Source organism: Hyperoodon ampullatus (assembly GCF_949752795.1).
Source record: "Hyperoodon ampullatus genome assembly, chromosome: 8".
Taxonomy (NCBI): Eukaryota; Metazoa; Chordata; class Mammalia; order Artiodactyla; family Ziphiidae; genus Hyperoodon; species Hyperoodon ampullatus.
In genome coordinates this window covers 80,373,112-80,388,750 of record NC_136921.1, presented here as the reverse complement: position 1 = coordinate 80,388,750, position 15,639 = coordinate 80,373,112, and the positions used below count along the sequence as shown (strand labels likewise).

Sequence of the window (15,639 nt, the reverse complement as noted above, 5' to 3'; positions counted from 1 at the left end):
TAAAGAATCATACTAAGGAAGAATCTTACTCATTCGGGCTCAACCCCTTATCAGATGCTTGAAATCCATCTAGTCATAAAAAAGACTTATCATCATGCATCTTCATTTTCCTATGACAGTCCCTGTTTGTACCTATTATCCCCGAGTAATTACTAATAGTGCCCCTCTTTCGATCTCAGGTGTCCAGATTGGATGATAAATTTCATTGCAACCCTATTGGTAAGTGACTTTGTTTAAGCACCTCTAGGGTTTGGAAATTCACCTACATAGTTGTTGGAGCTGATCTGAAAGCTCTTTGGCGAATCATGACTTTCATTTTTGATATCCAAGTGGATCTTAAAAACACAAAAATGGGAAGTCTTGTCTTATCTAGCAGGTAGTAAAACTAGGACAAGATTACCCTTAGTATGTGTCATGAATGCAGGAAGGGTCACTGGAGGATTTTAGGGGGTAATTTAGTGATGCCATCAATCTATGAAGTAAAACTGCAGCAGATAGCAGATAGTCTGTTGCAAACCATCCACCCTGTCCTGAATCCTGATTCATGGGATCATGAGGCTAAAATGTGGCTGGATTAGGAGTCAGGACATTTTGATCCTGACTGCACCCTAATTCTATTTATACTTTTCATAATCTGTTCATGTAACTTCTCAAACCACAATTTTTTCATTCATAAAGTGGGAGTAGCTTTTGTGGTGGTTGTGAGCTCAAATGAGATAATAAGTATGAAATTAATGCAAGGGATTGTTTGTTTTTATAAGGAGTGGGAAATCTCATAGGGATTTCTTCCATTTCAAAGAAGAGTTTCTAAAGAGTTTTTTTTTTTAAATCGGCCCTCTAGGCAGTCATAAGAGAAAAAAATCTGTAAATAATGCAAAGCAGACTCTTAAATAATAAACCAAAATTGAAAGTAATGTGGTAGTATAGAGGAGGAAAAGACTGATTCTTATTTGAATGAGGAAGTAATGAACATATTCAGCCAATCCTTTTCAACTTTTAATTATTTGGCTCGGGCTTCAGGTAGACTGCTGGCATGTGCTCCTACCTTAGCAAAACAGGAGAACAAGCATCCTTCCTGTGGTGATCACGTGCTTAAACCTTTTTGCCAACTGCTGTTAGGTGCATCAGCTTAGGATAATTATCTTCAAACCAAAATTCTTGTTTTTGGTAGAAGTAACTTGGCATTCAGGTGGATAATTCTAAACTATACTCAAGAGATGGTTTCATTTTCTGTGGGAGCACTTTGTGACTAGTTAATCCCCAAAGCAGCCCCATTGCATGCAGGGCCTGCTTAAAAGTTAATGTCCTGCCTTTATAGTGTTATAGCTCCTTTATGGTAGAGCCAGTCAGTAATTCCCACCCTCAGAATCTGCTAGGTCAGGGTCATTTCTTCTGTGCTTTTGGTGCCAAATGCTGAGCTTTCAATTAAATATTTCAAGCAATTGAACTGGTCTGAGGCTGTTTTCGGATAAGGTCTTAGCCCAACTTAATGCTTATATCCCACTTCTGTGTAAAGATGTACTGGCTTTAGACACAACAATGCTACTAGTCAAGTTTGTTAATTAAAAAACAAAAAGCAAAACAGCTTTCTCACCTATGTGGGTTTTTTTTTTAAAGCATGTGAATCTCCTTTCAACAATTTCATCTTTTCATACATCAGACACTGAACAGAAATCTCAAATGCTATTATCTGCTATGTGTTTGAACTCATGGATGTTTAAGCAAAATTACCTAAGAGATAAATAATCATTGGTTCCTATAAATTCACATTAAATGACCCTGACCTACATTGTATTAGGTCCTGGGAAGAAAGTCTGCTAAGAGGTGGTCCTGCTAGAGGGGATTTCACATCTAGGTATAAATGGAACCCAGGTAACATCTTTAGGTCATTCTGCTCTTTGAGGTCTCTGAAAGATTGGCCTGAACCCCTGTTCCATAAATACCCTTTATAATATTATTGTAAATTCCCAAGGGTTTATGTTCTTGGAGCCACCTCTGGCTTGGACTTTATATCCTTTTTTTGGATTCTTATTTTCCAGTCTCTACTTTTTGAAATGTCCTTTCTCTCCTTGATTTAACCCCTCTCAAAGCTACCAGGACCATAGCGATGGTTTGCGGGTCACCAGGGAGATGTTAGTAAGTATATCACATACCAAATAACTTAAATGAGCATTTTAGGCCTTCTATGGAGTCCTTTTAGCAACGCTGCCACTTGGTAGTGTCCCTGCAATCCTGGCCTCTTCCCACTGGCTGGTTCCTCTTTCTGTCTCTTGTGTCATCTTACTCTTTTCTTCCCGCATTAGATTTAATCCTATCACCTCCTTATGAAATATATCTGGAATCTGACTAGTCTAAGCTATCACCTTCTCTCACCTAAATTTTTGCAATAGCTTTGTAACCTCAGGCTACTGTGAATACAGCAATCAAAATATTATCCTTTAAAAATGTAAAATAGATCCCATCACTCCTCAGAACCCTTTTGTGGTTTTCTACCTCACTTCATAAAAACCCAAGTCTTCACCAGGCCTTCCAGATCTATAAGAAAATCACTCTGATATCATGTCTACTGTTTTTACCCCAGCAGGCTGGTTTCTGTTTTTCTTTAAACATGTGGAGCACATTTCTGCCTCAGGGCCTTTGCACTTGTCAACTATGCCTGGAACACTCTTTCCCCAGTATCCCATTCCATTCAGGTCTCTTTTCCAATGTCATTTTTTCAGTTAGGACATTTTCTAATCTCCTTCCTTATCTTACTTTCATCATGGCATTTATCATTATCTGGTATACTGTATAATTTACTTGTTTCTTTATCCTCTTCTCTCCAGATCACTGGTTCGAAAACTATAGTATGTGTCAAAATCAGCTGGAGTGCTTGTCAAAGCACATATTCCTGTGCTTCACCCCCAGAGTCTCCGATTCAATGATCTGGACTGGGGCTTGAGAATTTGCATTTCTAACAAGTTCCCAGCAACACTGATGCTGCTGATTTGTGAATCACACTTGAGAATCAGTGCACTAGAGCTACTCTGTCCAATACAGTGGCCACTCACCACATGTGTGTTTTAACTATTTAAATTTAAGTGAAATGAAAAATTCAGTTTGTTAGTCCACTAGCTCAATGTATTTCAAATGCTCAGTAGCTACATGCAGTGAGTGGCCACAGTATTGGACAGGACAGATACAGAGCATTTCTATCATTGCAGAAAGTTCTATTGGGCAGCCCTGCTCTAGAACATAAACTACATGAAGATGGATTTCTTTTTGGTTCCCCCCCTTCCCCCCGCCCAGAATTATATTCTCATATTTATATAGCTGGTCCACTTGGGCTTACTTTAGTGTAAGAAATAAGGTAGATACATAGCTTTTTTTTTCATCAGATTTTGCCCAATACCAGTTACTGAACGTTCAGTTCTTTCCCCAGAAATTTGAAATATCATTATCATAGGCAGTATTAAACCCCCATCTGTATTTTTGTCTATTAGAGAATTTTCTGGTCTTTTGCATTTATCTGCCTGGGAATAGGAATATTTTCCAGACAAAATTGGCTTCTGGAATTATTGAATAAAAAGTTGAACCTGTAATTATAGAATGAGAGAATAAGGTTATAAAGAAGATCTGTAACTTTTACTTGCCTTTCCAAGAGTCGTTTATTAGAAGACATTTAGGCAGTGAGTTCAAAGGTTCTAGTCAGCATGCAACGTTTTTGCTACAAAAAAAGTATAATATAGTATACTATATATACTATAGTGTGCAAAGATAATAGATGACTATATTGACTAAAGGAATAAGCCATGATTATAATATTCTTGGCCCATTATCCATCACCTTTATTAAATTAGAAAATTTATATATCACAGATAGAAATACAGTAATTCATTAAGGCATATCAGAAGGTTTAAATAAGAGTGTCAAATTATTATTGTCTTTAAAAAATTTTAAAGTATCTTTTTCCTTAAAGGTTTATATGTTTGTACATAAAGTGATGAAAAAATGGTAGCACAAAAATAGGGATTAACAAAACAAAAACAAAACTTTAATCACTATTTTTGTCTTGTTAACTTTTTTTTTCTTTTTTTGATTAATTAATTAAATTTATTTATTTTTGGCTGCATTGGGACTTCATTGCTGCGCATGGGCTTTCTCTAGTTGTGGCGAGCGGGGGCTACTCTTCACTGCGGTGCGCGGGCTTTCCACTGCGGTGGACTCCCTTGTTGCGGAGCACGGGATCCAGTCTCGCGGGCTTCAGTAGTTGTGGCATGTGGGCTCTGTTGCTCTATGGCATGTGGGATCCTCCCAGACCAGGGCTCGAACCCTTGTCCCCTGCATTGGCAGGTGGATTCTTAACCACTGCGCCACCAGGGAAGCCCTGTCTTGTTAACTTTTAGTGTATATTTCTGGCAGAGACTCTAAAGAACTGTACATTTAAGAAGTAAAAGATGTTTGAAGTGTAAAGTTTAGAATTTTTCCATGAATTAGTTGGCACATTTATATATATAGAGAAAGAGAAATATAATCTGAACATATCACCATTTACTCATCGACCACAGTGGACAGCTCTCCATTTAGTTGGCAGTGAAAATTCTCTCCTCTTCCAGCTTAACTGTATTTATAATTATATTGTATTTTTCTAGGCATTACCTAATCCTTCTTAAGTTTATTTACTATCAGGGAAAGAAGTACCATTTTCCAAATCTAGAATTGGTATGTAGAATCAAATTGCTATCATAGAGTACTATGTTATGAAAAATTGAACTTCAACAATACCATTATGCTAGTTTTTCTCTCAATGAAATTAAATATGTACTATCCAAAGCCAAAATTTGGGCAATTATACAAAATTTATGTATGAACATACTAGATAGCTCAAGAGAAGGACATAAAACTCATAAATATTACTGTGCAAGCATTTAATAAAGATATAGGAAATGTATTTTGGGTATTGAAACATATTCCAGAGAACATTTTTTTACTGAGGGACTTAGTCTTTTATTTATTTATTTTTCTTGGTATATGTATAATGGTTACAACTTGTATGTGGGAGAGAGAAGGGAGGTGAGTGTACTATTATGAAATATACCTTTTTCCCAAATCAACTGGAATGGCTTAAGAATGGGCAACAACCATAGAAGGTGAGGGTGAGGTAGGGTCTGAATCCAGGGGATGGTTTGAAAATCTATATAAAGTGTTTGACCTCAAGACCACACAGTGCCAGACAACTAATCCTTCCCCAGCAGGACACTGCCTGTCTGAAAATGTTGAACCAGAGAGGCTACATACCTGGGAGTTCCACTTAGGAGACTGGGAATGAGGTGCATATGAAAACAGATTACTAAATTTAAAATAGCATGCTGAACAGTGAGATTTTTAGCCTCATTTCCCTGTCAACTTTCTAAAAAACTGGTAGCTGGGTTCATATATCTACTCAAGAAATTGGAGAATTATTTTTCATTGATAGTTATACCTCCCACTGGGGAAAAAAAAATAGCTGGCCGCCTGATTACCCTCAAATTAAGCCCATCAACCTATATACCTCATTTCATGAAAATAGGACTTTTACACAGTGTTTTAGTGCCTCAGTCTTATATACAATCTAATAGCTTAGGATCTCCAGATGTTTGAGGAAAGCACATAATACAAAAGATTTTTTGGTCTGCTTTCCTTAAAGGCTGACAGTTAAGAGGGGTGGGATAGGGAGGGTGGGAGGGAGAGAGATGCAAGAGGGAAGAGATATGGGAACATATGTATATGTATAATTGATTCACTTTGTTATAAAGCAGAAACTAACACACCATTGTAAAGCAATTATACTCCAATAAAGATGTAAAAAAAAAAAATTGAAAAAAAAGAAAAGAAAGAATTGGAGCAGAAACTAACACACCATTGTAAAGCAATTATACTATAATAAAGATGTTAAAAAAAAAAAAGAAAAGAAAAAGAATTGGAGACCACACTGTTCTGTTGATGCTGTGAATGGAAACAAAAGTCTGTGTCAACAGTTGGAGTCTGTGGAAAGGGAAGCAAAAAATTAAGAAGTGTCTCTGAGTCTCAAGTTGGATTAATAATTCCCTATAGAGATAGGTTATGTATTACCATTAGTGTTTAACACTTAATCACTATTTAAAATTATCTCATACATTTACTTGGTTATTTTTTCATTGCCTAGCACAAGAGTCCATAAACTTTTTCTGTCAAGAACCAGATAGTAAAAATAATAGGTTTTGTGGGCCGTACAGTTTCAGTCACATCTACTCAAAGCTGCCATTGTAACACAAAAGTAGCCCTAGAGATTATGTAAACAAATGAGCATGGCTGTGTGCCAGTAAACCTTTATTTACAAAAAACAGGCTGTGGGCCCACTTTGACCTGCAGACTGTAGTTTGCTGACATTTGGTCCAGTCCATCTAGCAGAGTATTAGATCTATGAGAGAAGGTATGCCATAACAGTTGTACCGTGTCTCCAGTGCCTAGAAAATATTAAATGCTGTTTGAATGAATTAAGAAATCTGTATGACACTCTTCTTTAGGATTTGTGGGCTTCCCCATGTAGATTCTTTCTATGCTTTCTAAAGCCCAAAGGGTGATAATACTTCATGCTTATGAGAACCAGTTTATAAGCTAAAGATTGCTCATATTCCAAATGACATTGTAAAGGAGCATCTGCTAAACCAAGTGACTGCTTTTGGATAAGGAAGGGCTTTTCCTTCTACTGAAATCTATGATATGAAGACAAGTTGGCAGATAAAATATACAGAATTTTTAAACCAACACAAGGATCCAAGCTCTCTTGAATACTATTCAGAAGTTTTAAACTATTATAATTTTGCCTGCTTAAATATCTTGTAGTTAGATTTTTAAGCTGCTTTCACAAATAGTATTCTGCAGCCTTGTTTTATCTACTGAGGACAAGAGGCCTTAGGAAAAATACTTGAAACAATCAATTTAACAGTTAATGAAATTGTTCTATGATCAGCATTACTCTTGTTTTACAGTAAACCTATGATGGACTTGTTGATATTCCTCTGTGCACAGTATCACTTAAATCCATCAAGTCACACAATTGATCTGCTGTCAGCTGAAAAGAACCCCATTAAATTTAAGCCAAACACACCAATAGGAATGTTGGAGGTAGAAAAAGTAATTTTAAAGCCAAAAATTTTGGATAAGAAAAAACCTACACCTATAATACCAGAGGTAAGATTTTCACTGTAGATTTTGGTAGCTTATAGCTAAAATACTAAGTTGATTTTTTTTGTCATTATCTGCAGCTCATTGCTAATGAAATAAAATTGCCTTTCCTGGTCAAATTGGACGTAAACATGGCTATTGTGTTTTCCTGGGCCACTTTGTTTAGGATTCACTTAGTTGTTTATCCTTGGATTAACTAGAATTTGGGGAATACCTCAGATTTTAGATGCTCTAAAGTGATCTATATGACAGTATCAGAATCTGACAATTATAACTATATTTTAAGCTACTCTTTTAAAAAGTGTTTATATTAAAAAAAGGTTTTATACTCTTTTAATACAAATTCCTTTAAGAATTTATTAAAATAATTTTTTGGCTTCTCTGTACTTGGTAAGCCGTAGTTGTAAGTTATTTAAATTATTGTTCATTTGAGCTACATGATGGCTCAGTTTTCTGTGATGTAGGAATTTTAAGCAAAAATTTTTAACCACAGTGATTCTAATATCATCAGTTCTCCTTTATTTATAAAATTGTTCTTTTTCTGTAAGCAACAGGGGTAGAAGTTTATGGGTTTCTAGAAATACTCTTTCATTAGGAATGATATTAACCATTTTTAACTTCACAAAATATATAAAGGTTTACATATTAAATTATTAGTTCATTTACATATGACTTGAGTAATACATTCTCATATTTTCTTCAAAAAATTAACTTTTTTGGACAATACTAAAACATTTGCTTTCTATAAAATATGAATATTAAATATTCACCAGGATATTGGGCTATTTTCTAGGAAGATATACATGCTACTTATCTAAATGGAAATAGTATTATTTATGCTATAACATTGGACTATATATGGTATTTTAGTTTTATGAATACATGTTAAACTTTGAAGATCTGCAATCTGTAGGTTTCACTTAAGATGGTCACATGTTTCTAAATTCCATTTACATATAGAATTTAATTCAGTTACATTAAAATGTGGAGATGCTTAAAATCTTCTCAATAATTTTGAATTAGCAGTATTAAATATTTAAATGAGGACTATTATAATATTCTTTACTAATATATTAAAATTAACCAAAGTAGAAATAATAATAGTGACAACAACAATAGGTAGTCACAATAGATAATGTTTACTTATTGATAATTTACAATGTGCCAGACACTGTGTTAAGCTCTTTATAATGGATTAACTCATTTATCTTACCTCAAATAAGAGAAGTTAAAAAATGTTAATGTCTTAATTAAAATATCCCTTTTTTCATTGAGACAACTGACCATTAGAAAGATAAATATTTCTAAACTAAAAAAAATAGAATAAAACATATATAATTCTATTATTATGTAAGTTTGCTATTTTAAAGTAAATACTATATGGAATACAGCAAAAACATCTGTAGGATTAGATATGAGGCTTTTATGTTTCTTTTTGGATTTAAATCTACTTAATACTTTACAAGAGTTATGAATTTAATCTAGATTACTTAATAAGCAAACTATTTCTAAGAATCTGGTTTGGATTTAGAAAGTAACAATCAAAAAGAAAATTTTACAAAAAAGTAGAAAAATACTGTTTATTGTACCAATATATAATTGTAGATTATCTCATTGTTCTAGATGTCATTGTAGAAAATTTGTTTCAGTAAATCATGGTATAACTCTGGCTTCAATCTTTGTTTCAGAAAACTGTGAGAGTAGTGATCAATTTTAAGAAAACTCAGAAGACAATAGTGAGAGTTAGCCCACATGCACCACTTGAAGAACTTGCCCCTGTTATATGCAGCAAATGTGAGTTTGATCCATTAAATACACTATTATTGAAGGACTATCAGTCTCAGGAGCCCCTCGACTTGACAAAATCTCTTAATGAGCTGGGACTAAGAGAATTATATGCCATGGATGTCAGCAGAGGTAAGTAGACTTTTCATGTTATTCATCTGGTGCATAAATGTGCATGTTTTGTGTTTATGTATAGGTGTTCTCAAGTTCATAATGGCATGTTAATGGATCCTGTAGTAAAGTCAATACATGTCACTGGGAATAAGAAGAGAAAACCAAATGTAATAAAATTTAACTTGAGTTAGTTATTCAAATTGGAATAAAAACACATCTTTCTTAGCTGTCATCCACATTTTACACCTTTCCATCTACCTATGAATATTTGGGCTGTAATTTAACTTAATTCTTTGTGGTTTTAAGATTTAAACACAAAATTAAAGTTTACATATAAAGTCATTGTTGTTCTAAAGAAGTGTGAATTACAATAGACTCACCATGGATTTGTCTGAGTCTTAATTATCTTTCAAATTTGGGAGTTTCTTGACAAATTTTTTTCTAAGTTCAGCACCCAAAATCAACTGGCTTATAAAATGAATCATTCTACTTACAAAAATCTTCTAAATAGGAAAAGCTTGGGGTGTAAATCTATAGAAACAATGTATTAAAAGTTGGAGACTTTAGATAATGTTGGTTTCTATGATGTCTGATAGATAAATGCAAGTTTTTTCAACACAAATCTGTTTTATTAGAAGAAATAAAAGTTTAGTGAAGAATGATTACTTACATCCTCTGTGTATAGAGAACTTCAAACTTTATCCTGAGATTGTGGCTTTAAATAATCCATAGATGACTATTTCAACTCACTGATGTTTTATACTTGAACAAACATTATCTTTTCAGCCAATTTACCCTCTTTTACCCCCTCCTTCTGTAGCCACTTCTGTTACTGCCTTCAATAAGTCATCTTTACAAGGTAAGACACATGATTCAGTAGAAACAGATTATAACATGAAATCTCTATTTCTATTGGGTAATTTGAAAACAAGCTGCTAATTTTACCTGTTTTCTTATCATTACTAATATGTACATTCTGTAAAAGATTTTCATTTAGAAAATCTTTGGTTTTTATTTCCTGAAAAATAGTTTAAAGCCCCCTTCCTTGATTTCTGAATTTAATTTCAGTAATTACATTTCAATAATTGTTTGAAAATTAATATCATCTTAAGAATAACAAAAACATATTCTTGACTCTCAGACAAAGAATGATGTTGCTATGATCTTTATTGTGTACATATACTGATAACTTGGTGGTTCCATGGAAGAGTCTCAGATTATTTCTTTTGAAACAGTTATTCAGAATAATAAGGGTATATTCATCATAGGAAATGTTTGCAACCATTAAATTGTTTGTGAATATTTTGTAATAACATGGAAAGTGCTTATGCTAAAATCACCTTTTAAAGCTTTTTAAATGTTTAATACAGTATGTTTTTAAAAAAAGCTTTTACATGAAATTTCTGAAAAGAAATACATAAAAATTTTAAGAGTTGATACCTTTAGGTGGTAGGGCTATGGATGAATTCTTTTCATCCTCCTTTTCTTTATTTTTTTTAAAGTTTTTATTTTATTAAAAAAAATTTTTGATTTACAAGGTTGTGTTACTTTCAGGTGTACAGCAAAGTGAATCAGTTATACATATATCCACTCTTTTTTAGATTCTTTTCCCATATAGGTCAGTACAGAGTATTGAGTAGAGTTCCCTGTGCTATACAGTAGGTCTATTTTATATATATCCTTCTTTTCTTTATATTATAGAATTTTTTAATGGAAATGTATTACTTTCATAGAGGAAAACTTTATTAAAAATTAGCCATTAATAATAAAGTCTGGAAATCTGTTTCCCCATTAAAAAAGGATAGGCTCAGATAATTGATTACTATAATAATTACCCCCTACTAAAAAAAACTTAATAAAGTGTACACATTATACATTATTGGATTATTGGAATCTTCTTTCTTTACCACTTCCAATTTTTTTTATAACACAATGAGCCTCTCAATTCCAAGAATTAAGCCCACATCAGTAATAGTGTGATTATTTATTTTTAGTGGCTGTCATGAAGACTAGCCTAATCAAAGAAGTTGAAAATTCTTATGTTTGTAAAGTATATACTGGCTAATAATCAGAAGATAGGCATGTTAATTCTGACACTACATTAGCTTTTAAGCTCATTGGCAAACTGATAGGGCAAATGGCTTTATTTGTGCAAATCTCACCTTCCACTTCTATAATAATCTAGAGGTAGGAAAAAGTGTCCTGTGGTTCTTCCAGCAACAGCATTCTGTTACTTGTACTTGGCTTTTGCTTCTAACTTTGCCAGTCTCTACATACATAACCGAAAGCAAATTCCATAATCTTGTTGGCCTCAGTTTGAAGGTGTTGAATGCATTGATTTCTAATATCCCCTCCAGCTAAAAAAAAGTATGTGGTTTATGCAGAGTATTAAATGTTGTGAACATAATCTTAAGAGATTGTAATAGGAAAATGTAAAAGAAGCTCCTTTTACAGTGTCAAAATCTACAGGATCAATCCAAATGTTGTAAATGCTCCTGCCTCCTTATTTTGTCTGATATTATCAGAAGGCTTAGAACTTTGTGTGCAATTATTTACAGCCTCTCTTTGGGAAATAGGAAACTACAGTATTTGAGTTGCTTTTCTAAGTAAGCTCAACTCCTTGTCTTAGTGTTTAACTCTGACTTGTAGTGATCCCTGAAAGTGGGCTTTAGGTGAAGACTTAGGAGTTAACCAGAGTAGAGGATGCCCAGATGCCTGGAAATTGCTTTACCAAAAATAACTACATGAGTACTCTGGTTATAGTTATTGCACTGCACCACCATGTGAACTTTCTATTTACTGTTCCAACTAAATTTAATTGTATATCTACATTCAGTTAGTGGAGGAGTCTATCTTAAAATGAAATAGTAGCATTTCTTAAAAAAAAAAGTCAGAGGTATTACACATCATCTTTAAATGGATACTGGATTCAGTTCTCCTATTTAATGTCTGTTTCTCTTGGTGCAAGTTATTCAGACTCTCTAGTCACCATCACCAAGGCCTCAGATGTGTAATGAGATAGTACCATCTGCTTCCAATTCTTTACATTCCCTAACTTATAAAAAGGAATCAGAATAATAACTTGTGACACCTACCTCACAGGATTGTTCTAAAGAGTGAGTTAGCCTTGTGAAAAAATCTTTAACCACAAAGTGCTGTCCACATGTCTATTATTATTAATTGTTAGCATTGTCAGCATTGTATAGCATGCATAGTGCTTATTTAATATTTGAAGCATCAGATTTATGAAGTTTTAATCTGTGAAATATGGTTCTCCTTTAGTGTCTTATTGAGGAAAATTGCATTAATGTATTTATTGGTGTTAACTGTGTTTGCTTCCATAGAATAACTCCCACTTTGTCATAATTTATTTAATTTTTTAAACATTTCCTTTAAATAAAAAGACTATACATTTACTCCTAAGAAAGGGCTATGTATTTGAGACTTTACATCGAGCTGTAAGTTCTTCTACAGATATATCCCACAAATGTCAATATATAGTACTTTGTCTCCAGTGTCACTGAAATTATACTGTGGTTTACCATAAAACCCATATGTGTTTCATAGGAGAAATGTTTTTAAAATTTATAAATCCCCACTCCTGTGTCTCTCTCTCTCTTTCTTTAAAATTTGCAACTTATCTGTTGAAGAAACCAGGTCATTTGTCTTATGGTGTTTTCCACATTCAGAATTTTGCTGATTGCATCCTGTGGTGCCACTTAACATGTTTCTTTATCCTCTGCTTCCTGTAAATTGATTGTTAAATCTAGAGACTTGATCAGATTTGGGTGAGATATTTTTGGTAAGACTATTTCATGGATGGTATTGTGTATTTCCATTAACAGACCTGTAATAACAAGTTATCTTTTTTTGATGTTAGCCATCAATAATCTTTGCTATGTCTTTTTTTTAACTGAAGTATAGTTGATTTACAATGTTGTGTTAATATCTGCTGTACAGCAAAGTGATTCAGTTATACATATACATACATTCTTTTTTATATTCTTTTCCATTATGGTTTATCACAAGATATTAAATATAGTTCCCTGTGCTATACAGTAGGACCTTGTTGTTTATACATTCTATATATATAATAGTTTGCATTTACTGACTCCAAACTGCCACTCCATCCCTCCCCCTCCCCACCCCCATCTCAGCAACCACAAGTCTGTTCTCTATGTCTGTGAGGCTGCTTCTGTTTCATAGGTGGATTCATTTGTGTCATATTTTAGATTCCACATATAAGTGATATCATATGGTATTTGTCTCTCTCTTCCTCACTTACTTCACTTAGTATGATAATCTCTAGGTCCATCCATGTTGCTGCAAATGTCATTGTTTCATTCTTTTTATGGTCGAGTAGTATTCCATTGTATATATGTACCACATCTTCTTTATCCATTCATCTGTTGATGGACATTTAAGTTGTTTGCATCTTTTGGCTATTGTGAATAGTGCTGCTGAGAACATCATTGCCAATGTCTTGGTTAATTAGGAGTTAGAAAATAAATATAATCTGTTACAAATATTCCTTTAATTATCAGTTGAGATATTTCTAAAAAAGATTTCCCTATGTCAGCTATTTGTCTACCTAGATAGAGTTAATTCAGAAAAGACAGGATAAAAGTGTGATTCTTTCCCTTAATCAATTTTTAAAACAATGGACAGTGAGAATCAGTTATTTTTTTAGTATCATTATGAATTCATGGAATTAAACATATGTGCTATGTTTCAATTTATTGAGATATTCTTATGATGCCCAAATTGTACTGACTTTGACCAGGAGAAACCATATCACATTGGCTCCTGAGATGGTCCCTTTTAGTGGGAAATGGTATGTAGAGACAGTCTGGGCAAGGGTGACTCAGCACTGCTGGGTTTGTCATTGTTTTGGGCCCTTTCAGTTGACATTAGGAAACACTTTTTAGAAAATGAAATATTACCTATACAACTTTGAGGTTTGACGTTTGCCATTCTGCTTAAATTGTGGTTTAATTTCAGCACTATTGACATTTTGGGCCAGATAATTCTTTGTTCTGGGGGGCTGTCTTGTGCATTGTAGTTTGTTTAGCAGCATCACTAGCCTGTACCCAGTATATGCCAGTAGCACATTCTCTTCACCCTTCCCCCAGTTGTGACAACCGAAATTGTCCCTGAGCTTTGTTAGACGTCTTTGGCGGGATGTGCGTGTGTGTGCGCGCAAAATCACCACTAGTTCAGAACCACTGGATTAAAGAAATAAAGTTTATAAAACATTTAACAGAATGCTGAGTAATTATAATGAATCATGTTTTGGAGAATTAAATATTTCAGAATAGTTTAGCTCTGAGACAAAATATATAATTCAAAATCAACAAAGGGACAAACTGTATGATAGCAACTTTATATCTCATTTAATTCGAAGTGTCCTTTTTACTTCTGAAATGTTGGTAGTTATGGATAAAACACAGACTCTCGAGTCGCTTCAGTTTCCTCTGCTGTGGAACAGGAACAATAATACTAAATTTGCTTGTTGCTTTGAGAATTAATTAAAATATGAGGTGCTGAGCAGAGTGCGTGGTTCATAGTAGAGCATAATTAGTAGCTTTTATCATTAGATAAAGTTATCAAGGGAAAGTAATTGAGGGATAGTTCACCTCGGAGGTGAACATATAACCAACCCCTCAAGCAAAAGTAAGGTGCTTTTCTTCTATTTTAGAGTCCTGCCAAATATCACAAAACCTAGACCTTATGAAGGATAAAGAAAATAAAGGGTTTTTCAGCCTTTTTCAACGCAGTAAGAAAAAGCGGGAGCAAGTATGTATTTTCTTATGTAGCATTTTATAAGATTCTTCTACTCTGTTTTTAAGTGCACGTGCTTTTCGTCTTGGAATTACCTGTAGATTTTGCTTTTCAATTCTTTATTAGACCGCCAGTGCCCCTGCAACTCCTCTAGTAAGTAAGCATCGTCCAACTTTTACGAGGAGCAATACCATTACCAAACAGTATATTTCAAACACCCTGCCATCGGATGCACCCAAGAAGAGGCGTGCTCCACTGCCTCCAATGCCAGGGTCGCAGAGAGCCCCCCAGGACCTTGCTCACATCCAGGAGAGGCCAGCTTCTTGTATGGTGAAATCCACAAGTCTGGATGAAACAGAGGAGGTACGTAAATTTGTTTTGTTTTTTATTTTTAGGATGGGGCAGGGGACCATCCATTTTTCCTCTTAACTAACTTGTCCTTTTCCACATAGGCTGCTAATAGTAACAGTTACTAATATGTAATAAGTTGAATAACTAGTTACTAATAACACTGGTACTGTGAAGAGATTCTATATGTAGAGTTCTGCAATGCAGTAAAGAATAAATATGTCAGTTTTAAGTAGCTTTTATATACAAGCAAATAAATCATCCATAAACCTTAAAACCCTAGTTTATCAAGGCCCAACTGGAGGTTCTTGCTTGCTGCATGTTATTAGGAATGGAAATACTTTTTTTTTTTTTGCGGTATGCGGGCCTCTCACTGTTGTGGCCTCTCCCGTTGCGGAGCACAGGCTCCAGACGCGCAGGCTCAGC

At 34.2% G+C, this 15,639-nt stretch overlaps 1 protein-coding gene across 1 annotated transcript in view; it reads left to right on the top strand.

The window, feature by feature from the left end:
• The window catches only part of COBLL1 (cordon-bleu WH2 repeat protein like 1), a 172,919-nt gene that overhangs the window by 109,572 nt on the left and 47,708 nt on the right, over nucleotides 1-15,639 (top strand). The window contains exons 3-7 of the mRNA XM_079710748.1: nucleotides 6,990-7,191; nucleotides 8,874-9,102; nucleotides 9,905-9,943; nucleotides 14,783-14,880; nucleotides 14,992-15,228. Coding sequence (XP_079566874.1) covers nucleotides 6,990-7,191; nucleotides 8,874-9,102; nucleotides 9,905-9,943; nucleotides 14,783-14,880; nucleotides 14,992-15,228 — 805 coding nt within the window. The remainder of the gene's footprint in view (nucleotides 1-6,989; nucleotides 7,192-8,873; nucleotides 9,103-9,904; nucleotides 9,944-14,782; nucleotides 14,881-14,991; nucleotides 15,229-15,639) is intronic.